This window comes from Neolamprologus multifasciatus, chromosome 4 (genome assembly GCF_963576455.1).
Source record: "Neolamprologus multifasciatus chromosome 4, fNeoMul1.2, whole genome shotgun sequence".
In the NCBI taxonomy this organism is placed as follows: Eukaryota; Metazoa; Chordata; class Actinopteri; order Cichliformes; family Cichlidae; genus Neolamprologus; species Neolamprologus multifasciatus.
The window spans coordinates 4873190-4899481 of NC_140442.1; the positions used below are offsets into that span (position 1 = coordinate 4873190).

The window sequence follows — 26292 nt, forward strand, 5'->3', positions numbered from 1 at the left end:
TAGCATCATCTGAAGAAATTGTTGAAGACTTCATGCTAATCTGGCAACAGCCTGATACTGTGCCATTAAAGAAAAAACATGGCATAACAATATTTTAGCGCATTAATTTCAATTCAATTCAATTTTATTTATATAGCGCCAAATCACAACAAATGTCGCCTCAAGGCAACAATTAAGCAACTTTAGGGATGAAAGTGTTACTTTCTAATCCCACAGTGCAGAATATATGCTGGGTGTAGACAAAAAGGTGAATAACAGAGCAAAAATGTCATATTAAAGGGCCTTAAAATCATTTATTTTAAGTGACTCGATCTCCAGATAGATATCAGTCCAAATTAATATGTGATATTTTCTTGAGATTATCAAATTGGTGCCTCCGATTTTTTAATTTGTTAAATCAATACTGAGTGTACGAACAAGTTGCTATCTTATAATAATAGAAATAAAATAAGTTATCCACTTCTAATCTGCAAATACAGCCGTAACATTCAAAGTAATTCTTGCAGCAACAAAAAAAAAAAAAAGCAAACTAATCACATTATACCCTTAATGAGGTAACAGAAAATCTTAAGGTACAAGTGAAAGTTTTCTTGGCCTGTTTGTCCTCTTATGTTAGCTACCGAATGTCCAAAGGAGCAGTGGCGCTGTTCTGTTCTTTAAGGCCAGCCTAAGGTGTTTTCCTGACTGTTTTATAATCATCTTTTTTCCCCCTGGGAAGCAGCGCCGACCTTAATAGATCAATCAAAATACATAACAGTAATACTATAATACCACACACAGTGAATCAGTGGTTTACATGCTGGCCTAACAAACTAAAGATATAAAATTCCTCAGCTGTCAGAAAAGTTACCTGATGTAAATAAAATAATGCCAAATCAGACATGTAGTGCTGTGGTGAATGACAGAAGACAAAAGCCTTAAAGTACCAGAGGTGAACGGTGGTACCCCTAGGCCTCCTAGCAGAGCCACCCATCTATGTCATGTGCTTCAGTGTAGCAATGCATGCACATGTCAGAGTATTTTAACTGCTTGATTTTTAAACCAGGATCCACTCAAAGACTGAAAGACACCACTCTATTATAAATCCTGGATACATGCCTGCTGTTATGAGCACGTGAGCATGACACCACATAAACTGAGCCATCACAGGTGTGTTACCTGTGATGTCTCACTCAAACCCCCTTGTTCGAGACTTTTGCTATCCAACACAAAGTCACCACATCTCCAGCTGATATTTGTAGAAGAGAGACCAAACACAAACACATAAGATGTATGATTTTATTTGATGAATCAGAGCAAATATGAGATATTACAATTAAAACGTCACAACAAATAAGAAAATAATCACAGAATTGTTATGAGGAAGTTCTCTTCTGGAGCATCAGTACCTGAAAAAGTAACAAAACAGCAGTCAGGCAAACAGTTCAGTCAGTGAAGACCTACAAGTTCAATTTTTTCGCTTGCTCATCTCCTCAGACTCCGCCTTGTCAAGGGCAGAGCTGCACTTCTGTCACCACTGATTTCTGAGCCCAGTGCAAAGCATCACCAGAAATGAGACTTTAGATATGAAAAAGCAGCGTTACGTGACACGAACCTGATTAACGTTCATCCTCGGAGGATTTCCACCTTTTCAGAACTGAAATGACAAAAATAAAGAGTCAGGGTTTTTTTGTCACAGCCATTAATTTTACAGCAGAGTTTCTGATTTTCTCCTCAGAAACTCTGGCTTGTCAGGGCCAAAGATGCACGACTGTCTCCATCCAGACTCAGAGCCCAGTGCAAGTCATCAGGGGAGAAGGACAGCTACAAATCACAGACAGCATATAAAACAGAGCAGCCACCAAGAACGTGAGGAGGATCCGCCTGAAAAACTGAGGAACGCTGCACTCCTATTGGTTAATAACTGATCAGGCACAGTAAAACAGATCCTGTTTTATCTATTTTTTTTTCCTGAATACAAAATGATTGTTGTGAACCTTAACAGGGTTTGGCTTTCCTCCGAAGGATTGTAATAAAATATTTATTTTTCTAAGTGCGCTTTTATGTACTCTGGCACAGATTAACATTAGAATTTCCATACATGTCCAACAAGGAGCTGGCCCTGGAGCAGACCCAGGACCCACTAGAGATTTCATCTCTTAGCTGGCATGTGAACAGCCCCAAAAGACCTGGAGGAGCTGGGTAGAGATGGGCCTTTCTGTTTAGACTGCTGCCCACATGCTCCAGACAAGCATTTGAAAATGAATAAACAGATGGATGGATGCTCACCCCATCATCGTCCTCAGGAAGTCTTTAATGTTCTCAAGTGGACACAGACTGAAACTACATCTGTCTCTTAATTTTGCAAGGACTCATAAGATTACACTCCCCCCCCCCCCCCTCCTAACTAAAGAGTGAGTGCTGAAAACCCCCAAATAATCCTTACCTTTAGGGCTCCACTGCAGCTGAGCGGTTTCACTCATTCAAAGTCCTGAAAACATAAAAAAAACAAAAAAACAAAGTCGGTGACGTGTAAAGAAGCTCAGCACGTGTAACACCAGGTTTGCTTTCTCCTCAGAAACTCTGGCTTGTCAGGGCCAAAGATGCACAGCGGTCTTCATCCAGACTCAGAGCCCAGTGCAAGTCATCAGGGGAGAGGTGGGGGAGCACACCCTCATACCGCTTGAAATAAAAGCGATCGTGCAGTATTATTAAGTTACTAATCACTACAAACCAAAATTAATTCAAGTCTTACTGCCTGATCATACTCCAATTACTCCTCACATGGCAACACACTGTGAGCTACCATGCTAATGGCTGACCACGTGGAGACAGGCCCACGAAGGGTTACTTCCACTGCTGGTAAATATGTGAACCAACAATAGCATCGCAACCAGCCTAAGTTACTTCAGATATGTTCAAAGGTGCCTTTGCTCACAATACTTAGAAGAGACCTTAAAAATGTAATGTCCGAGCAAAAGGTCGCAACTGTTTCCACCTACAGTCGGACCGCTTCACCTGAAACTACCACAGATAACAACACAAAACAAACCTTAACCTGAGCAACATTCATAATATGATCTTACCATTTCCACCAGAAAACAAAGCGTGCCTCTACTCTCTGCTTCTGCTTCTGCTTCTGCTACCGCGGTAGTCTTCGTCTTCTTTTTCTTCTTTGGCTTCAGTGGCGGACTGTGAAGCTATTTAAAGGCGTATGTCGCCACCTACTGTACCAGAGTATAATAGCACCATGACTTTAGAAACAGTTTCGATTCTAGATGTTGAACCTACAATGTGGTAAAAAGGCCATTGAAACTGAAAGCATACTTTATTAAAATGTTAATTTTTTTCTTTATTCTAATCTAGAATATATGTATGCGACTGAAAGGGAAGCAGTTGTACTGAGTGAATCTGCGAGGAACAGAGTTAGTGAAAAACGTGATTTTGTGTTTGTAATTTTGTCTTGAATGGATTTCTGCCCCCTGGTGGTCACAGTGATTAATAATACAACTGTATTACCATTAAAGTTAAGGCTAAACCAGAGGGTTGCAGGTGCAGTTACCCATAGTAACCAGTAGAGGGCAGTTTTATTCATAGGTCCCAAAATGTGGTCAGTGGTTGGCTGTTTCCTGCAGTCGTTGGGACAATAAAACAATGCAGGTGGATGAGTCGTCGTTTACAATAGACCAAAGTCTGTGACTTGTGGTGAAGGAGGTCTTGGGTTGTGAAGTCTACATGCTTTTCCAGTGTCTACCTGGGTTCTCTGGCTTCATCCCACAGTCCAAACACAAGCATGGAGTTGGGCTATTTTTGAAATATATTTATATTTGTTTGTAACTATTCCACATAGTGCACCTCACTTTTAAAGTCCCGATTTTCAGATATTTTAATGTATAAGTATTCTGAGCTTTTTTTCTGCACAAAGTATTTTAAAATATTCCTCAAATACAAAAAAAAAGAAAGTTTTAAATTAAATTGGAAAAAACAGGCGATGAAAAAGCAGCCTGACTATGTTGACTTCTGTGTTACTGAGTCACCAGTTCATTTGCATTTTGGGATGAACATGATGCAAGGAGACTTGAAAACATGCCTGAAATTTAAAAGTATGATTTTGTGGAATTATTGAAACAAGAAAATTTGCTTTGTAAGAAGAAGAGACAAGGATTCCTAAATAAATGTGATTTAGTGTTACAGTTTTTTTTTTTAACTCCATGTTGCAGATATGTGCAATACGTCTTGCACAAGGGAAACTGCACGTAAACATAAAACTTTAACACACTGGGTCATTTTAGTCACTAAAACATCATGGCTGTTTGAGGGTTAAACATATAAAGTGCACATGGTGAATACAATTGTACTGTTTGAGTGGGATCTGACGTCAGGTGTTGACATTTTCTGTCTATTATCATTTTAATGACAGGATCTCACGGTGTTGTCATGATATCTGTCTCCTATGCTTCCACATTTGATTATAGTACTCCCAGCATAGGATTACTGTCTCCTAACAGCAGGTTGCAGCTGTGTGTAAGCACTGCAATGTACAGCTGTCTAGTTATTTACATGACATGTTCTGGCAAGGAGAAGTTTCATGAGTTCAGCACTGCACGAGGCTTTATGTTACCAAAAGCAGCATATGTGAGTGCGGGCAAGTCTTCTTTAGAGGGCTTTGCACTCAAACAGCTCTGCCTTTAACACATAAACATGCACATATGCACACTCACACACCGGATGTATCCTCCAGCTGTGGAAGCAGGCCTACCAAATGATCCCAAGGGAAAACAGTGGGGAGCAAAAAGAGAGAGAGATGGAGTTTCCTTATCTGGCCACGCTGCTTTGTACTTCTTTTTGAAACTCTAAAAGGTGGTTACTAGGGTTATTAACTCCCAAACACACATGCCAAACATAAACTTTGGTTGGGTGACTCAGCTATTGTCTGACTCACTTAGAGATGCACACACACAGACACAAAGAAACACCCCAAACCAATGTTCTGCCACACTTCATTAACAGTGGTGTGAGGGAGGTAAAGTGACCAAATGAAAGGGAAAAAGACAAAGTAGATAATTGACAAAGAACAAGAGGACTACGCTTCCTGCAGCGGTTTTACTGAGAGAGGAGGAGGAGAGAGAGTGAGAGACGTTGAGGGAGGGAGGCAAGAGGAGAAGGAGGAAGGGAGGGGGGAAAAAGCCAACTCATCTGACACAAACAGTGGGCCAAAGAAAGGGGAAGAGCAGGAGCAACACTGTCCAACGGGGGTGGAAAAATCAAAGTTGGAGAGAGTGAGGAAGAGCATAAAGAAGACTAGACAGAGAGGGAAAGAGCCTGAGAGACTCCACACAGACTGGAGACGGGAAGAAAAAACTGTTTTAACTTGGCAAACAAAAGAAGAGAGCAGGGGGTGAATGAGAGAGGGGCCCCAGCGTGCAGAGGTAAGGAAACTATTAGCCTGCCATGGCTGAATGGATGCATTTCAGTGAGATCAGATGGAGTGACGGCGCTCCTATTTCTGCTCTGTGTTCAGTTGTTGCTATATATTTCCTCTATGCAATGTGTGTGTGTTGAGTTATGTGACAGATGAAACGGGGACAGAGGGAGGAGTGAGCGTGTGTGCAAAAGTGCGTTCAGCATGCAGGGGTGAGAGAGTTTGGTTGGATCAAAGCTCCAGATGGACTTGAACGGGCTCTGGGTTCAGCTGGTTTGGTTTTCAAGTGAAGAAGTTGGAGTTTTAGATCCATGAAGTCTGAGTTAATGCAAGATACTGATAATCAATCGGGGGGGAGCTAATTTTATATCTGACATGCGAATATATTATAGAAAGTCTGGAGGATTCATGGTGGATATAGATCTGTGCTTGTAGGCGGTAAGTAGTAGTATATTTTTTGTGTGAAAAAGCAACCACGTGATGCATAGTTTGTGGCTTATTTAAAGTCAGAAAGTAAGAAGTAATGGGGTATGCCTCACTAATACCACAGACGTCACAGTGAGCTAACTGGAAACGACACTAGGGATCACTTTATTTCATCTTTATATAAATATTTCTGGAGGTTTTTAAATCTTTAGGCCGGTCCCACATTTTTAGAGGATCTCAAAATCGATTTAAGGAGTCATGAAATCACTGTTGAAAGGCGTATGTCACTAACAAAACATTCCCAGTTGACACAGAGTTGCACGGCATACTTTTCTTTCTTTTTTTTTAAACACATAAAATGAAGCATAAGGTCGATAAACCTGAGGAGAGGCATACAAGTCAGCCACAGCTAACCCAGAATGGAGGTTAAAGATTTTACTTTCCTACCAGCTTATAAGGGATTTATACATAAATCTGCTATTACACTGACAAAAGTAGTGTGGTTGCAACTCTAAAACATAGTCAAAAGTATACAGTTTGTTGTAAACCGTGCAGTCACAGTAATTAATATCATGACGGGAGCTCCCCCACTCCCACATTTTATCTGGAAACTCGGTCATACCCTGAGGAAAGCCAGAAAGCAAGAGGGAAAGGAAGTCAGGGTCAAGAGGGTTAAAAGAGAGGGTATTCTTTGTTTTCATGAACTCTTGCAGATATCTGGGTTGTGTAATTTACAAGTCCTCAGTGGTGGTGATGAAGCAAACTGAGGCAGATTGAGGCCAGGAAGAGGCAGGACATTATTCTCTTAGCGGAGCATGTGATGCCCCGTGAACAGCAGGATGTTAAGGGAAGATCATTGAATCTAATTGTGAGCATAACGCAGCCGTGAGGGGAGATGTCTGCAGGCAGGAAAAACAGGCCAGTCACGAAGGCTCTGTCAGGGTGGAGTTCAGCTTTTGGGTGCTTCGAGGATTTGAAGCAAAGCTGCTGTGTGCTTAAATATTTAACTGGAAAACTTTCTCTTTTTTTGAGGTAGAGCCACATGAACATAAAGTAACGCTCAGCTAAGAGCATGATTACGTTTATGGGTCAATATCAAATGAGCAAAGCGCGACCAGCATGGGAAGAAAACGAGTGTGTGATAGGATGTGCCGACCCTTAGCCCCTGTTTATTTTCGGATAGCTCATGTTTCAGAAGCTGGGAATGCTGGGAGAGGACAGTCCATGTCTGCTGGTGTTGTCAGAGCTTCTGCACTATCCCAGCTGGGTCCTATTTACCGTACACGTCGACTTCCAACGCTTAGATGGGCGTACAAAGCCTCCATATTTGATTCAGTCACTGTGTTACACCTGCTGTATAGTCTCACATTGGTCCTGACATGTGTTGAACGAGTTATTTATCTGAACAGATATGAAATGCCTTCATGTCATGGAGCCTAAAATAGCAGGAGAGAATTGATTTCCGACCCGGAGCACTTGTGCCAGTGGTGAATCATGTTGGTGCCAAGGGATTTATGGGAAGTGGTAATTTGATCAAATACATTATTATATAAAAGCGCTGATTTAATTTAGAGTTATCTCGACCCACTGAGCTATCACTAAGAGCACTGAAAAACACAACAAGGAGAAAGGGATAGCTAAATGCAGTAGACAGAGAAACAGTCCATCAAAAGTAACCAAGGAAATTGTTAAATAGATACATAAACGTAAAAGATAAAGACTTGAAAACAGTGAATGTGTAAAAATAACTACATTTAAAATAACAGAGTGGACTGGTAATTAGCTTAAATTAATATTTGCAGCTTAAATTTATAAAAGTAAAATCCCTGTTTTATCCAGTAGTTTATCAGGTAACCATTATAACATGAGTGGTGTCAGTGATGTTAGGTCTGTGGGGCATGTTTGATCAATTAAATTTTGATTAAATTTTATGAAGTATCTACATTTTATACCTGAAAATAATTTTGGCTAATGTGTCCCTTAATTATTTCAAACATTTGTCCCAAATACTGCAGCTGCAACAATCTGAAGCCAATAAATTAAAGGTGATAATGGCAGCTAAATAAAGATCCTAGTGAAAGGCAGCATGATAGAAAATATAGTCCAAACTAATCAGATATTCTTTACTTTCTCAGAAAACAGGATGTCGACCTTGCCATCAGAAAACAGCCTTGAGGATGCCTACAATCGCAGCTTCTGGATGGTATGTGTACTCTGCGTGTGTGTGTGTGTGTGTGCGGGGCTCTGGCTTTGTGTGTTTACATGTTTATACCTTATGATGGGACAGGGAGATATACTACACAAGATAGCTCCCCGCCATATCTCAAGTCTGAGCGAACATGCAGCCAAAACAGTCCAGAGTTTTGTCGTTCAGGCAACACGACTTTCTAAACAAGGCTGTGTTTTCATTTTTAAGTATGAATAGTTACTCTCCGAACCGCCTCGCAAGGATTTAACACAGCTCTCATTGACTTATTCTATGTGTTTGTCTGGACTGAGTCTGGGGACCAAATAAAAAATGTTTTTTCCTATAAAAATTTCACTTAATGCTTTCACAGAAAGTTATTTTCTTTGTTTTTTTGTGCTCTTTTTTTTTGCATGAGACTTAACAGAACAGTTTGATATATATACTTAATATCTTGCCACCAGCTAGCCTTAGAACTATGGGAGCCATTTCACTTCCTGTTGATCCCATTGTGGAACATAACTGGCCGAAATTCAGTCTCAGGAGCAGCAGTGACAGCCTGTATGTAGCAAATGAAAATACAGCTGAAGTAATTCTATGCAGCTCCCTGTAGAGAAAAAAAAAGAAACCTGAAATACTTGCATTCTGATAATACATCTTAATTTGTTTGTTAAGAATTTACATCAGGACCACAAAGATGAGACGAGCGCATCCTGGATTATCCTCCTTTCTAAAACAAAATGGATTTAATGTTTTATTCTTTTTATTTTATTCTTTTTTATTCTATGTTTTATTATTAAAGCCAGTTTGGGCTGAAATCATTGACTGAGCCCATAAACTCAGAAAAGTGTTTACAGAGATCAGCTCTGAGGACTGTCTTGCCATTGAATTATATGGGACAAGAGGTCTGTCTGCAGCCACAGGCATCACCCCCTGGTGGACATGAAAAAAGAAATCGGGTTTACGCACCTTCAAGCTGGCTTCACTTTTCAGACCTTGAAGCTTTCTCCATTTTTTTTTCTGTCTTTGGACGTGACACACTTTCTTAAGCACACATTTCCAAATGACAACTAAAACAGATGTTAGAAGTCGAGCCATAACAGAAACGTCCACATGTATACACAAAGCAGCTGGCTGTGGTGATTGAAGGTGACTGCTATCAGGGGGTCTGCTGCTGCGAGTGCTGTAAAGTATCTCATGGTGCCTCAGTGTTCCCAGTACTGACAGAAAGGCCTTACTTAGGGTTCTGGTTTGGCTGGTTCAGTTAAGCAGGTGTCTCTGCCTTATGTCTGAAGTGCAGAGTCCACTCTCTCTCCTCCTCTTTCATTTCTACGCTTCCCTGCTAAACTGTCAAAATGAAATCTTAAGAAAGAAAGACATTAAGTTAAAAAATCATCTAAAAATGTAACTATATTTTCTGTTTCAAAACCTCCTCTCCAAAATGGGCTACACGTCCATTCGGTGCAAACTGTATCAAGAAGAAGTCTAAAAAGTTCTTGGTTATATTCCATTGTTACACTTATTCCACCAGCATCTCCAGATGTCGCTAATTAACATGTTTATTTAATCCATAAGAAAACAACAGTACGCTCAGGACACGCTGATATATTAATGATGGATGTGTCCCAGATCGTTTCTTTACCTGGTGCAGTGATAACGAGGCTGCAGGCTAAGCGCCGAGCTCATTTAACAAGCTGCAGCTTCACACTAAACAGAGACATCAGAGAGGTACACAATAAAATCTGCAGCACAAAAGGAAAACAGGGATCAAGTTTAGACCTTCTGCTGCATTTTTATATACAATACAAAAGTGGCTTTTATTTCACAGCACCAAACGTAAAATAAACAGTCTGTAGAACAGACCTGTTTCCACAAACAGAAAAGATAAATCCTAAGCATTATCTCTCTCACCGAAGCCTAAATGTACACACAGCATATCGGCCATAACTACCGTACACTCTGTTTGCCAGTCATAGCCCAGTTTTGCCACCATATTTTAAGGCTGTAAACACTTCAGAGTGCCTGACTGTCTAATTTGAGTGTGCTGCCGCTTTAATATTGGCTCTGTCTGCCATTGGCCTCGATTGGCTGCCCCACTTTCATCTCTCCCCTCCTGTAATTTGGAAGCCTCCTGTTGTGCTGGATGTGTTTCCAGGCCAGTTCCCGTCTGTGTCATCCTGCCGCCGTGCTCAAAGGCTGCCTGCCTGTCATTATACTGCAAACTTCAGCTTTTCGGTTTTGCATTGGCAAAGTCACCTCAACTTTATACATAGTGATAACAGTCTCTGGATCCAGTGCCCCTTTTAAAACATTAACGCCCCCTTTGCCACAGTTATATAAAGGGATTATATATGCTATTATATGCTTTATTATATTAAATAAGGGCATTCTGTGACACCTGCATGTCTGCTACTACATATTTCAAACACATTTTCACTTGTTTTCAAGTAGAAAACTGAAGATTTAAGAGTTTAATTTGTAACAGACTTTCTTTTCCTTTCTAGAACAAACATTTTTTACTCGCTTTCCCTGAATCTGTCATCTGCTCTTTGCTTGAGTTGCGGTAAAGTCACTTTGGAGTATCGTCTGGAAATGTTTCTTTTATGCCATTTCATCTTTTATTAATACTCTTACTGCCATTGCCATCACTACCTTTTTACTTATTATACATTTACTTTAAAACTTTATCACAGCTACGAAGCGTCAGAGCAGCGTCTACTGTGGTACTACTACACTACTACCAGCTAATACTTCAACTTGACACACATATGCAGGTTGTGAAACATAAAATCTGGAACACGTCAATTTCATCATCCCGTCCATTCATCTACATTTAACACTGATGCATTTCTATAAGGAAAACTCGCCAGGCTTTTAACAGTTTGAATGCGATCATTTATTTATATGAGAGGTAATTTTTTTTCAGCAGAAGTTTAGTCATTTCCTTCGATACCGCTTGGACTGATTCTCTAGTAGCGGATTTGCATCTGCCTCGGTTATTGGCCAACTGGGTCTCTGCAGCGTTGCCGCTGGCCTCAAACTGGATTCCTCAGCTGTTTCTGCTTAATTCGCAGACGAGTGAGGAAAGTCAGTGCAAACCACAACAGAGGCAAAAAGAAAGAAAGGAGGAGGGCGCTTGTGTGAAACACTCCGAGTGCTCGTGATTAAAGTATTTAAAACTACAGTGTTTCATTAAAGGCACACTGATTGCTTTTTTTGAAGGGTGTTAATACAGACAATGAAAAACTTTTACATTCAGGCTCTTCGTCCTTCTACGTGCAGCACTCTTTGAAGCACTCTAAATTACGCTTGAACAGAAACATTAAAATGCAGGATTAGTAAACAAATCATTTGCAATTAAAATGAAAAAGAGAGAATATGAGTTAAGAAAAATGTCACATTATAAAAAAGATGCTCTGCATCGGTTGATTGCTTTAGTTACCCGAAGCAAAAAACTGCATATTTGTTTCATGTTTGCTGCTAGCACTACTTTTCACAAACAACAACTGAACTGTTTGACCTTTCTGTTGTCCCTGCATTTAATTAACTACTAATTACGAGTCCCATTACAGACTTTGGACGTTGGAAGCAAAGGCTGTTGTTGTAACTCTGGAGGCTTATCATCTTACACTGAATTTGCCAAAGAAAATAAGTAAAGAAGCGTATTCTGTGTTACAGTATCCAAAAGTATATGACACACTGAAAGCACGCAGACAGTTTTACTATAGTCTCTTGGAGCTATCCAAGTAAGCCGTGTCTGTGAGCCAACACGTACAAAACCCGTAACCAGAGCCCCGATATTGAGGTTATTAGTTACATGTGTGTTTGACAGGTAAAGTATTGGCTTTAGGGACGTCTTGTTCACTTTTTTGTGGTATTTACATCAACTATAATGCCTCAAGTAATTTAAAACAGCATGGCGAACAATCACACTGAAGCAGCTGTCTAAATGTGTCAGCGACAACCAGATAGAGTCTGACAGAAAGTGAAAAAGAGAGTAGGAGTCAGTGCTGAGAAGGAGCTGATGACAGCTGCCAGGAAAATTGCAGAGATTTCCAAATTCCACATCCACAAACAACACACTTGCTTCAGAGATGTTTTTACATTTAGGGCCCTGCCTCTGCTGCTCTCTTGTCCTCACTCTGTCTGGCTTTTTATGGACGGGCTTCGACCGCGCCTCACACTGTGGCCGGCGTTTGTGCTACCAGCGGAAACTCGGTGCCAGTGAAGTGTCACTCGTGGCGCGTGGGAGGATTAGCCTTACATTGCTGCTGCAGCATCACAGCTGTGGAAGGACTAAGATGGAAGGGTAGCATTTCTACCTAATATTTGTTTTTTGTACTACAAAACAAAGGAATACTAAACATTCAAGAAATCGCGCTTATGTGGACTTTCAGTTTCAACGGGGATGCTTTCACTTACTGAATCCAACATTTTGATTTCATGCATTAAACAGCAGCAAGAGTCTCACGTAGCAGTCATCATCTGGTCAGACAGTTTTCCATACATTATTTGTGAAAAGTAAAATGTTGGTATTTTATTAAGAAGCATGTGGAAATAATTCTTTTAGCTGTTTAGCTCAATTCACTCTTATCCTTGGTAGCACCCTCTGCTGTACCCCAGATTTAACTGCAGCCAACGTCTGCACAACACGATTAACAGGAAGACGGTAATGGGTGCATTTCATTTAGCTGCTGGTACTGTGCATCATTCAGTGGAACTTAGTAAGACGTCATTATGACAATGATTTAGAGGATCATTTAGAGAAACACACCCATGTAAAAGTCTAACTGAATGAAATCAATACTATATATATTTACTATACACATGTAGAGTGAATGTGTGCAGCTGGAGTCTGCTTAGCATTGCAGAAAGCTGAAGCAACTGACAGCAAACCTCCAGAAAGTTACAGTTTCTGGCTAACAAATAATCTGGCACAAAACCATTAAAACAAATCATTGTTTTAAACACAAAATGTAGTTAGTGAGCTTTTGATGAGCTTTAGATGTGTTGGAGCTTTGTTTGCAGTTCCTGAGAGCAGTCGCATATTAAGGGAACAGTTAAGAGAGGGCTCAATCTTCTCAATGAGCTTCCACAGTATTGCAATCAAATCTCATTTTGAGTATAGATTATTAGTTGTTGCCAGGAAAATTGCTTCTGATGTGTTAGTAGTGTGCAGTAAGGTTTGAACATGCAGGATCCACGGCTCCATTCAAGGGTTTAAGGGTTTAAACTGTACTAAATGTAGTTAAACATAGTCTGCTTCAGAATTAATTTTAAAATTTTATTGTTGACTTACAAAGCCCTGAATGGACAGGCTCCCGGGTATTTATCTGAACTCCTGCAGACTTATACCCCCCTTAGATCTCTTAGATCAAGTGATCTTTTGCTCTTAGCTGTACCAAGGTCGAGGCTGGTTCATAGAGGTGATCGAGCATTTGCAGCCGTAGCGCCCAAGCTGTGGAATAATTTACCCCTACACATCAGACAGGCTCCCACTGTCAATCTTTTTAAATCTTATCTTAAAACGCATTTTTATTTACTAGCTTTTAATACAGCATGAGAGTTATCTGTTAATTCATATTTGGTGTTTGCTTTTAATACTCTAAGTTGTTTTATTAGGTATGTTGTATTCTTGTACAGCACTTTGGTCAACGCTCTTGTTGTAATTAAATGTGCTATATAAATAATTAAACTATTAAACTATTAAACAGTTACCCTTAAAATATGCGGCATTTTATTTACAATTTAGACAAGGATTTGAATTCCCTTTTCTTGAGGACAAAATGACTTGCTGTTCAAACCTTCTGTTTACGAGGGGCAGCCAATCAGAAGACGGCTAGGTTAAAGGGAAGGGGGTGGACACAGGATTTACTGAGGGTCTGCACCAAGATCCATCATAGGTTAAATAAGGATTATTTTAAACTGTGACCCATACTAAGCTACTCTAGTAGAGCCTGAGATTAAAAACATGGCGCTGGAAATGACCATAATAGATCTGCTTTGAGTCATCTAAACAACAAAGCTGAGTTACTATAAAAAACGAAGCTTCAGGCTGTGGATATTTGCCCTAATATTTCTGCTTATAATATTAGTCTATTTTTAATATGTTACTGGTATTGCAAATAAGAAGCAGTAGTAGTAACAAGCAACAGTAGCAGTGTGCTTGTAATACCAGTTGGAGTAATCTTTTTGTTTGTGTTATTCAGTTTTGGGTTTCCATATTTCCAAGAATACACTGAACAAATGTACCGTTTTGGATTCTCTGGCACTGAAATAATAAAATTAAAGAAAAGAAACTGAATCACTGAACACTGGAACATTTTTTGTTAACTTCTAACTTTTTAAAGCCAAAAAATTAAAAGACTTTAGAGTTTAAAGCATCAAATCAATTTAACCTTCATGTGTTTATGATGTGGAAAGCAAATCTTCCTCTCTCTTTGTGTCCTGGCAGCCTGGGAACTATCAGCCCACTGCGAAGCGAACAGAAGATGCTTTCCAGGCCTGTAATGACATAGTGGCGTGTTTCCAAGAGAGAGCGCGCGTGGAGAGGCAGTACGCCCAGCAGCTCAGTGAATGGAGCAACAAGTGGAAGCCGGTGGTGGACTCTAGTAAGATCAGTAACCGCAACACATATGATGAACGTGGAAATGAACTTATTTCAAAATCATGTCCCAATTATTACTGAAATACAACAGTAATTTTAATGGTGTGTCATCTTCTCCTCCTCCCTCCCTCCCTCAGGTCCTCTATACGGCTCTCTTATGAAGGCTTGGCAGTGTTTTCTGTCCTCCGCCGACAGGCTTGCCGCCCTACACGCCACCATCTGTCGCTCCCTGGTGTCGGAGGATGGGGACCGGGTCAGGACCTGGCAGAAGGACACCTTCCACAAGAAGTTATTTGGGGGTTTCAAGGAGTCCCACGACATTGAGACGGGGTTTGCACGTGCTCAGAAGCCGTGGGCCAAACGACTTAAAAAGGTCCAATTTTTTTCCAGATTTGTTTATGGTAGTTACACATCGTCATATTAATTAAAAGCTTTTGTCTGATCTCAGTCACTGAGCTGCGTACAAAGATATAAAATGCCACATTAAAGTTAGTTTAGTATGTTGTGAAGCAATAAATTACATACTGAGGCAGCCACTAAAGTACAGTTTGTCTTGGCGCTTGTGGCAGCTGTTATTTGTCACACTGCTTTGATTGGGATAATCTTTGAACAATATGTTCTTATTATTCTTTTTTCTGCACACATGCTTTTTGCCTCTTTGAGCACTTTGTTTTAGAAGCAGTTTCAACACGTACAGTATTATTTTACATTTAATTAAGCTCTTCGCAAATTCAGTCTTAAAAAATAAAGAATTTGTTTTTACTGATATGTAAATTAACAATAAACTTGCAGCCTGGAGGCTTTTGAAGACCGCTACCATCTTACTCACTCACATTGTTACTCAATCAACATTTTGACCATTTGGCTGTAGCTCAGGTGGCAGAGCAGATCAGCCACTAACCAGAAGGTCGGTGGTTCGATCGTAGGCTGCTCCTTGTCTGCATGCCAAATATCCTTGGGCAAGATACTAACCCCATGTTGCTCTCCGATGCATCCATCGGAGTGCGAATGTGTATGAATGTTACTAAGAAAGCACCTAGAAAAATGTGCTTGTGTGAATGGGTGAATGCACAAGTTGTGTAAAGCGCTTTGAGTGCTCAGAAGAGTAGAAAAGCGCTATTTAAGAACCAGTCCATTTACCTTTTACCATTTTGAAATAATTCTCATTTAATGAAATCTTTAATGAAATAAGCTTTGAAATAATAAATGAAATAAGCTTTAATGAAATAAGATGCAATATTTTACTTCCTGATTTTGAGAGATAAAAGTGGAGTGTAGTTCACGCGCTCCAGCAGCAATACACCTGTTCCTAAAGAAAAACGTAGCTAATAATTTTTTTGCAATTTATTTCCGTTTTTCTAGTGGTTAAAACGCCAAAGTGATCAGAGAGGTTGAAGTCATGTGTTTTTGTTTTAGATTTCTAAAGATTTAGCAACCACATTAGCTTCATTTATCAGACCTGAGAGGCTACACACGTTTTATTAGCAGTGTAACCGTTGATAATATATAAAATGAGGATGTAGCCATCTTGACATTACACATTGGTTTTGAACTCTGCATTTTGAAGCCATAATGTCAGCCGCCATGTTGTTGTTGCACTTTATATGAGTAAAAGGGGGCTAAGTAATCAGTGAACACTAGCATGTTTGGTTAGCAAGTTGCATTCATAAACTGATAAACTACCCAGGTGCAACCAGTGTTGCCAACTCCTCAGTAAGGAAAATCGCTATTGGTTGTCCTAAAAGTCGCTAGAAGTCGCTAAATGATGTCATCACCTAATTTGCATAATTGGTCATGCTAATGTAATTGTAACCTACGCTGCTGGAGAGAGAAATAACATCATGGACGAGACATAAAGTGAGCAAAAAACGTCCTAAATGCATTTAGAATTTATTTAGAACTACAAATTAAATTTCTTTTAGCAATTATTGTTTTTTGTAATGTCTTTCACGTCTTTTTTTAGGGGGTCTGAAAACTCGCTAAATATAGCGACAAAGTCGCTAAGTTGGCAACACTGGGTGCAACACAGACTATTAGTTGAACATTTTAACATGGAAGTCTGTGGAGATTCACTCAGTCTCGTGAAGCCAGCCTCAAGTGGTCACCAGAGGAACTACAGTTTTTGCTACTTCCTGCTTAACTTCATTTTGCTTAGCTTCTCTGGAGGTTTACTCTGGAGTGCTAGCTTAGTGCTAGTGGAGTCCATGTAAAGTCTCTGTAACCACTAGAGGGCATCAATACATCTTTTATATACAGTCCATGACTTCACAGCTCCACTCCGGACAGCTCTGGTCATCATGACATTTTAATGTTCGCTTCTGGGAGCCTTTTCTCTGTGACATTCCCAAGCCTTATTTTGTGCCAGTGCCAGAAACCCAGTTCTCAAGAGTGTTTGTGTTCTGATGCAATGAGCCACTTGAATCTGTACCTTACTGTGAAATACGAGCAGCAAGGGACATGCATCAAAAATATAATTTTGCCTCAAAAGACGAGCCCTTAGGGCAGGGGTGTCAAACTCAAATACACAGTGGGCCAAAATTCAAAACTGGAACAAAGTCGCGGGCTAACATTAATATTTATTGAAAAAAAAATCTTCCTCCAGATAAAAGAATGAATCTTTTCTTATGGAGTCAAACAAGTTTTGCTGAAAAACTGAATATGGAACAAGCAAAGCTTAATACTAAACAATATATATATATATATATATATATATATATATATATATATATATATATATATATATATATTAGCTTTATAATACCAGTAGGCCAGTTCTAATAGTAATTTGGTATGGCTTCACGGGCCAAATGTAATTAGGCTGCGGGCCCAATTTGGCCCGCGGGCCAGAGTTTGACACTTATGCCTTAGGGGATCAATTTTTCATATGTACTAGAAGTGACTGTGGCATCGCAGATGGTTTCTCATTGAGTAAATGGCCTCAATTTAAATACTATATTTAGAAAACAGGAAGCTAATGCGCTGCTATTTCAAAATGAATTTATTCAGTAATGTGCTTTTCAGAGTCAGGTGCATCTTAGCTTAAGTGCCTCTGAAGTGCCTGTAAGTGAATTGTATGATTCCTGGTGTTAGTGTAATCGGTGTATTTTTATCCCTATCTATTGTGCATTGACTCCACATAGTCAGTCTGTGCTTTGGTTTGCATCCACAGCTGGATAAAGCAAGAAGAGCATACCATAAAGTGAGCCGCAAAGAGCAGGTAGCCAGAGAGCGAGAGGCACACGCTCAGGGAAACCCGGACGTCTCCATAGACAAACAGAAGAAGATCCAGGAGGAGAGAGAAGTGGCTCAACAGGAGGCCGAGAAGGTGCATACCACATGTCACTGCTTTCTTATTTGTTTAAATTATTATTTTAATTTTGTTTTCTTGAACTTTCTGTAAGTTTTGTCTTACGTGCACTGTGGAGTTTCTGGCCACGGAGCATAAAAAAAAACCCATTGCATAATTATTAATTAATTAAAACAGGTGAAGCATGAATGATGAGTTAAGGAATCTCACTTTGGAATATGAGTAGATCCGTACCTTACCACTGATGCTCGGTGGAAGGGTGCCTGTTACAATCCTGGTTTACCAGGAGAAAGCCACAGGGAAAAGGTTTAGTGACTGTTAAGTAGTTTATGGTTTTAAACTAATAAATCAGAGGACATGTGGATGCAACTCCACATGCTAAGTATGTAATATCAGTATTCTAGTTATCAAAAGCAAAGAAATTAATTACACGTCTTACTAGCCTGTCCAAAGCAAACGTTAGAGAGAAAAGAAAGACCCTCATTACTACTATCTCTAATAAAAGGAATCTAACTGTGTGGTGAACAATAATACAAGTACTGTTACCTTTCCTAATTTACAAATCCCCCAAGTGGAGAGCAAAACAAGCAGGTTAATGAATCAGTACCTATCAGGCGTAAACCCTTCACTATAAATTACGTGACCAAAGTCCAAGTAACCATTCCAAACATGGAAAAGACTGCTCCCTGGCCTGACAGCCCCTTTTAAAGCAGCTGCAATAATTAGCCCCGCTGCGGTTGGAGTACAGCGCCAGATGAATCAAAGTGGCAGCAGGTAAAACACAGAAGGAGCAAACAATTGAGGAAGGCAGGATGACGGACAGGTGCCAGCACCAATCAGCAGCATAGTTAGTCTCCAGAGTACCACAGAAAACAGTCAAATTATACAAACGGGACCGAGTGGAGCGACCAAGGAGTGCAAGAGTGCTGGAAATGTTTCGTGTGGTTTAAATCAGTCATCTTCATATTTCATAGTTTATGACGTGGTTTCTGCTGTTGTACTGTGAATAATGTCTACTTCAACTTCTACTTCAAGTTAAAATTCATTACCAGTTATGACTGTATAGCCTATGGGAGGTTAAATGTTGCAATTTTTCGCTTTGTTAATATTTTTATATCAGTTAATCTCCTGACTGAACCTGGTGAAATCATTTTGAAATGGTTTTGTTTATCTTGGCGAGCTAGCTTCAGCTTATCAAAGGTTGTTTTTAGAAGACCGTTTTCCCAGAGTTCTTTGTTTCGCATGTTTTTAGTGGGATGAAAAGTTTTGTGTAAGACATTCGACACACATTTAATACAATTTTTGTTTTGCTTTTTTGATAGTTAGATTTCCACCGCTCGAGTTTTATTTGCCAATTTGGTTTGAAATACTTTCAGGTCCGTGCCCGCTACGAGAAGGTCCTGGAGGAGGTGAACAACTACGCTCCTCGCTACATGGAGGAGATGGAGTCCGTCTTTGACCAATCGCAGGAGGAGGAGCGCAAGAGGATTGTATTTCTCAAACAGGCTTTCCTCTCCATCCACAAACACCTGGACATTACCAACAATGAGAGGTGAAGCACGGCGCTTTGTACGCGTGCGGTGTTGAGAAAAGGTGCTGCTGCCGCTGCTGATTAGAGGATTGATGTATTTGATTAAACAAGTAGCACAGATTCGTCTTATGTGTGAACCCTGCAGCTTGTGTCGGGCTGTCTTTAGAGTTAAGTATGTTGAAATCAATAATTTGACTTAATTTACCTCTAATTAAAAGCTATACCACTACATTTTATCACATCACCGACTCTCTTCTACTCTAATAAAGGAAATACTGGATACGATGGCAACTTAATTACTTTATAAAAATGAGCCAAAGCCACAGGGAGAGGAGGGAAATTATATACACTATTAATCTGCTTAATTTGGGGGGAACACTTAACTTAAAGTGTCCCGGATTGCAGTGTAAGTGAATTAAGTATGTTTTTAATTATGTAACCATCAGTATCCAGAGTACACATAAAATTTGTAACATATATTCCAGATCATTGGGTTTCTTATAGCATGGTGTTTATTAAGTACTATGAGGCATACTATACCTAAAGGACACAGGGTATTTCCAGCAGTGTGAACCTCTCTGAAGCTAAATGTGAGAGCTGTGGAAAATATGTCTGTGAAGATTCTCAGTCATCCAGGTCATTGTAGTCAAAGGAGCTTGCAAAGAAAAGCGTCTGGACTTCTTTAAGTTGCTTGAAGACGTTTCACCTCTCATCCGAGAAGCTTCTTCAGTTCTACCTCAGAACTTCTCGGATGAGAGGTGAAACGTCTTCAAGCAACTTAAAGAAGTCCAGACGCTTTTCTTTGCAAGCTCCTTTGACCGTGGAAAATATTCAAAATCCACACGAGACAGCACGACTGTTTTTGATAAGTAGGATTATTAGAGGAGAGATGATCTCTTCCAGCAAAATTTTAGGAACGGATCAGCATAGATTAAAATCAAATTTGAGATTTTTGTGTTTATCTCTCGGCATTTAGTGTGCGGGCCGTGTACAATGAGCTCCACAACACACTGATGGCCATCGATGAGCAAGAAGACCTTCGCTGGTGGAAAAACACCCACGGCCCGGGCATGCCAACTGACTGGCCTCACTTCCAGGTATTTCCCTTTATTTTCCAGCATTTTAAGTTTAACTCTGTGCACTTTATTTATGTTACTTATATTCCAATGTTTTTTCAGGAATGGACACCTGAAAAGAAAAGCAAAAGAGGGAAAAAAGAAGTGGAAAAATCAGGAACAATAGAGAAGAGGTGAGGATATTATTCCGAACGGGATCTGTTAATGTTGTCGAGCTTTTTTTTGAAGCAAACAAAGATTAATCTCTTTCTTCTCTCTTTTCCACTGCTAGCGTGATGATCGGGGGAGTGAGAGTAAGAGCTCTGTATGATTACGTCGGCCAGGAGACAGATGAGCTGTCCTTTAAAGCAGGTAAACACTGCAAGATGAATGACGTCACTGTGAACTCAGCCGCTTCTCTGTATATTCATATTTTGAAGCCTCAGCTTTGTCTTGAAGGCTGCAGTCATGTTTTTGGAGACAGAATGTGGACCATATTTGGAGGAGAGGGCGCAGGGCTCACATAAACACTTTCCTGCCTAGTGTATAGACTCAGCCACACATTCTGGCTCACACTGAATACAAAATTAAGTCCATACCATATTTCAAAGTGGAGGATTAGCTGTCATATGAAACCGCACACTCATTGGCTCACAAACTTTCAATTCCAATGGGGTAGCCAGTCAGAACTGACCTTCTTTGTTAGGTTTTTGCATCCTATAAGGTCAACAGCAGAAAAGCTTTTCTCAGTGACCTGAAGCTGTCATTCAAAGAGGCCACATGGCTACATTACATTTCTAGTTCACGATTATTCTGGTAATGAGTTTCAGCATTGTTTTGTTTCATGTCTTGGTTGCTATTGGTTGCTATTCGTTGCAGTTATACTTTGCAGTTCCTTTCTCTTCCTATCTCATCTTTCTGTTGGTGTCTGCACCACATTTTTCAGGTCTGGTCTGCTTTTAGTGTGTCTTTTGGTTGTTTTCTTTTTATATATTGTCTTGCATTATTTTTCCTTTTTCCTTTAGTGATTCTTTTCATCTGTGTCTCAATCCCAAGGGTCTTCCTCTTTTTTTTGTTACTCTATAAGTTTTCCCAGATTATTTGATAGCTTTTGTACATTTTGATTAGTTGCCCTTATTTACCCATCTTGCCTTCTCTGGACTTTAGTATATCAGCTTGAAAATAAAGCTAGAAACATATTTATGTATGGATTGCAACTTTATCGATGAATCTTTGGGTATTAGCTTTTGAAGGCTGCCTCAAGTGGCCGTTAGAGAAACTGCACTTTGGTGCCTTACTTGCTGAAAGCACCCCTATACAGCTTTATATACTACGACTATTATTACATGAAATTACTAAGAAGAATGGTTTGAATCATTGATTTTACAGTTAAATAAAATTTACACTTGAGCTGTTATAGGCTCTTTTTTATGGTTGCTGGCCTGACAAAACAAATATAAGGGTTATAGGGCTTCGCTCACCCCAACTGTTTGCAGCAGATAGCCCCGCCCCGCCCCTCCCTGAGCCTGGTTCTGCCAGAGGTTTCTTCCTGTTAAAAATGAGTTTTTCCTTCCCACTGTCGCCAAAGTGCTCATAGGGGGTCATATGATTTTTGGGTTTTTCCTCTGTATGTGTTATTGTAGGGTCTACCTTACAATATATAGCGCCTTGAGGTGACTGTTGTTGTGATTTGGCTATATAAATAATACTGAATTGAATTGAATAGATGTTTTAAAAATTGTTGCAATAGTTTTAAAAAACAAATACAGAAATTAATTTTCCCCTCCTCCCTCCAGGTGAAGAGTTTCTAAAGATCGAGGATGAGGACGACCAAGGATGGTGTCGAGGGAAGAAGGATGATGGGTGGGAGGGGCTTTACCCAGCCAACTACGTGGAGGTGGTGTAGTTACCTGAATGTGAAAGATCTTTGTTATATCAAATACCCCATGACAGCCTGAGTAAATATATAAACGTCTAAAAACAGAAAATCAGCGCTGTAAAAGTCCACATAAAGTAGCTGTTAGCCAAAGAAGCGAGTCAGCACAAGACGATGGAGATTTTCACATACAGAGATTTTTAAAAGTGCCCAGGTTTGTAGTCTCTTGAAGGACTTTTGATATATGTTTTAATATACACACTATGCGTAGACCACTTGTATTGAAGCCATATAAATAAACAATGCTTTAATGTAAAGAAAGAAATAACATGCTGGAGTATAACGGTGCACAGTTATTTGGTGCTGGAGTCAGTGATGTAGCCAGAACATTTTAAAGGGGTGGCCGAGCTAAGACCATTACATCCATCGTCACATGGATTTTTATTTTTCCTGCATGGAAAATCACTGCAGGTCAGAGAATGTATGAGTATGTTTGTACATAGCCCTTTAACAGGTGTCATTATTGGTTATGTGGGGTGGCCACAGGGCTAGTCTACAGCAGCCATCCCCTGCCACCCCTTGGCTTATCCCCTGAATAAAATGTGTGTGGGACTGCTATTTTCTTTAAGCTGTTTTTTAAGCCTCATGCGATTAAAATGCTCACAAAGCCTCACAATATATGAAGAAAGCGTTGCTAAAACTGTGATTATAATTATTCCGAAGCAGCCGTACAGTTGGAGTCAGCCTAATAGATGCAGAAAACCATGTCGACTGTATTTCTCTTCTGTTTTTGTGGTTTAAAGGAACAGAAAGTCATTAGGAATCCTGTATAGCCCTCAGTTAGCCAACAGTGAAGCTGTGTTACCCACACCAGCATCCACTCACACCCCACAAAGTCCAATGCTGTCTTAGTTCGTACCGAGTTGACTTAAATCAGCTTTCATCACTATTTTCCTATTAAGAATTTATTGCTTGACTATTTGTATGTGATAGAGATTGAACCCAGTGGCAAACCCAGAAGAGAATCCAGAGAATATCTTAATATTTCACCTCGCTGGTTTTACTCTTTCGGGCTCACAGCTTTACAGTTTTGGTTCACGCTTACTCAAGCTGAGAAAATGCTCTTAAAGTCCACTCAATGTGACCTTAGCAGCACCAGCTACAGCAGACAAACAGACACACTTAGCAGCTAAATCACCAAATATTTCCCACAAGGCTAAAAACACAACTAAATGTTTTTATATTGCTTCAAATTTGTTTATCAATTTGCAGCTGTTCATCATTTTGAAATTCTTATTGCTTGTCCTTTTCTGCCCAGCCTCTGCATCAGTGAGGGAAATGCTCGCAGTCAGGGTTGCCATATACTCTTTGTGAAGGCAACACGATCATTGCTAGTTTGTTTCCACTGACCCCAATCAGTCAGTCCAAGTTTAACACCCTGCGCTGGAATAACACTGCAGTTTAAGAAACAGTTTATGGTGTAATATTTCTTCACCAGTACTGTACCTGCTAAACTGAACTGTTAGAGGTCTGTTAACACGTATTACATTAAAAACAAGCAGGTATATTAAACTGCAGGTTATTATAAACACACTTATTTTTAGGGATGCAACGATACCAATTTTTTCAAACCGATACGATACCCATACTTGGATCTGAGTACTTGCCGATACTGAGTACAAAAACCGATACTTCTACCACACACACACAAATGCAATGAATTGGAAAACAGGTTTTATTTTATTCTCTGCCGATAAAAAATAAAATCGTAATAAAAATGACCACAAAAAAAAATTTCAAGTGAAAAATAAGCACTTCTGTTAAATTATTGCAGAGTCTCCACATTGTAATTTAACAAAATATCACTGAACTATTGGCACTGTCTCGAGCTTTCAGAATAATAAATAAACACTTCTGTGTGGAATAAAATAAATACAAATTAGGTTTGAGAATAAAATAAACTTAAGAGTGTCCAATTTCATATCGTGGCTCGAGTATGCTGAGAAGACGGTTCAATCCTATGCTTTCCACGACCGGCATTGGCTGGTCATCCAGAGAAATAAAATGAGTCAGAGCCTCTGTTATTTTAACTGCCCGTGGATTTTCTCTTGACATTTTTCATCGCTTTTCCAAAACCTGAGTTAAAGTTGTTCCGGTCCACACTGCTGACATTTTGTTTAGCCTAGCTACAGCAGCCTCCAGTTTCTCTTTTTTATCTGGAGCCACCAGTCTCACTCGCCTAACCCTGTGCCTGTTTAGCGCGGGATGTCCCCCTAGTGGCCAATCTAAAAAACTACAACAGAAATGACAAGCCACCCTCTGATTAATGAAATAATTTAGTATCGGTTCATGGTATCGGTTAACTTTTACGAGTATGAGTACGCACACATTTTACAGTATCGGCCTCGATACCCGACACCAGTATCGGTATCGGTGCATCCCTACTTATTTTTCACTCCTTGTTACAAAATACAATGAAGGCTGAAAAACTAGCTGGGCCTTGTTAGCATACATTGCATTATATTCTTACACACTCCCTAAATTTTGTATTCCTACGCTTTGTTATTCATTATCACTCACACAGCATATAAACAGGACATCTTTCAGTCATTAGAAGCCATATTTTGGGATAGTAGGTCAGCCAGTGGCTTGTGGCCTTTCACAGAAGACATTGTGCAAGGCTGGGCCCGAGCTATTTTAGCAACTAAAATGTCTGAGTGGGGTTATTTAATACCCCGTTATGTTTATTCAGGACTACTTCGTTTCTATTTGTGCTTGTTATACCTACTTATTCCTCTACCTGTGATAGATTTCCAGCTGTTTTCATTGTCACTTTGGGCATTAAGTATCTGCGAAGAACATTGCAATGTAGATTTAAATAAAAACCTGCAATGTTAAAAAAAAATCATACATGGATTGCAGGGATCATACATATGACTCCACACAACTATCAGTTACCTCTTGCACATCAATGTGCCACCTCATGTAAAACACCATAAAACTGTGGGAGAGTTTCAGTTCAGCTTGATCATACATCGCCAAATCACAACAAATTCCCCTTTTTATTTTGTAAGGTAAAGACCCGACTATGGTACAGAGGTGACAAGTTCATTATAGGAAACATTTTAGCAGATAAATATACACAACTTCAAACAGATACAAATGTAAAGATCTGTAGAGCAATTGAGAGAACAGAAAACTGCCCAACTAGCTATGTGACCCAACCCGCATACAAGAAGTAAATCTGTTTCCAAGAAAGCCTTTTTTCGCCTCACCTGCCTGCTGCCTTATTTTTAAGTTCAAATTTGTTCTACTCTGCAGCACAAGTAATTGAAAATATTAGGTTTAGATGTGAAATCGCTGTTGCACTGAACCTCGGAGTCCCCTCCTGGTTAGCAACTCTATCACGAAAATCATAAATGAGGTGCATGCAGGCCTTTGAAGATCAAAGAGGAAAAGTGCTTAAAGATGAAGTCCATTCATAATTTCAAAATTTTGATGTTGCACCTTTAGTTAAAGGAGAAGTCTTTCTCCAGGTGAGCCCTATTATCTGTCATTATGGGTCACAATGATCTTTGCTGTAGGACTAAAAGCATTAAGTTGCTTTTAGAAAAGGAGAAAATGTAATGGGGAATAGTAATATTTCTTAGCATGTCACACTGTTCCTTCTGGGTAACTCCTGGGGAACAGTTAGTCTTTCTGTCTGTAATATCTAATCTTCTGTTATTAGATTGTACCCATCACAGAGAGCATCTTTACCAAAGTGAGGAACTGGGTTTGCCTATTATAGTATCTCTATATGTGCTGTTGCTGTGTGTCATTCTTTGTCATGTAAATGTAAATGTATGACCTTTCAAATCCCCTGACTTTTTAAAATAAAACCCGAACCTGTTACACAAACAAA

General features: G+C 39.7%; 1 protein-coding gene, 1 long non-coding RNA gene and 3 other non-coding genes across 7 annotated transcripts; 1 reads left to right on the forward strand and 4 right to left on the reverse strand.

Annotated features, from left to right (window-relative positions):
- Positions 1-978: 978 nt before the first annotated feature.
- LOC146519556 (uncharacterized) lies at positions 979-3288 on the reverse strand. Of its 2 annotated transcripts, XR_014873804.1 has the most exons (4): positions 3066-3288; positions 2426-2470; positions 1595-1636; positions 979-1388 (listed from the first exon to the last, which is right to left on the reverse strand). It is a non-coding gene; the product is annotated as an uncharacterized LOC146519556 (long non-coding RNA). The 2 variants fall into 2 exon arrangements; XR_014873803.1 differs by having other exon boundaries at positions 987-1636; positions 3066-3284.
- LOC146519557 (small nucleolar RNA SNORD88) lies at positions 1466-1554 on the reverse strand. The gene has a single exon (XR_014873953.1). It is a non-coding gene; the product is annotated as a small nucleolar RNA SNORD88 (small nucleolar RNA).
- LOC146519558 (small nucleolar RNA SNORD88) lies at positions 1707-1798 on the reverse strand. Its single transcript, XR_014873951.1, has one exon. It is a non-coding gene; the product is annotated as a small nucleolar RNA SNORD88 (small nucleolar RNA).
- Positions 2547-2638, reverse strand: LOC146519559 (small nucleolar RNA SNORD88). Its single transcript, XR_014873952.1, has one exon. It is a non-coding gene; the product is annotated as a small nucleolar RNA SNORD88 (small nucleolar RNA).
- A 1713-nt stretch (positions 3289-5001) lies between the features above and the next one.
- Positions 5002-26292, forward strand: LOC146519560 (protein kinase C and casein kinase substrate in neurons protein 3). 2 transcript variants are annotated; one of them, XM_085157650.1, is made up of 10 exons: positions 5002-5408; positions 7963-8030; positions 14467-14623; positions 14757-14992; positions 17789-17944; positions 19303-19478; positions 20434-20554; positions 20636-20706; positions 20805-20884; positions 22309-26292. In XM_085157650.1, the coding sequence occupies exons 2-10, from the start codon at positions 7971-7973 to the stop codon at positions 22416-22418; spliced, it is 1167 nt and encodes a 388-aa protein (XP_085013776.1). In that variant the 5' UTR covers positions 5002-5408; positions 7963-7970; the 3' UTR covers positions 22419-26292. The 2 variants fall into 2 exon arrangements, with proteins under 2 accessions (XP_085013776.1, XP_085013774.1); XM_085157648.1 differs by lacking the exon at positions 5002-5408 and adding an exon at positions 5437-5839.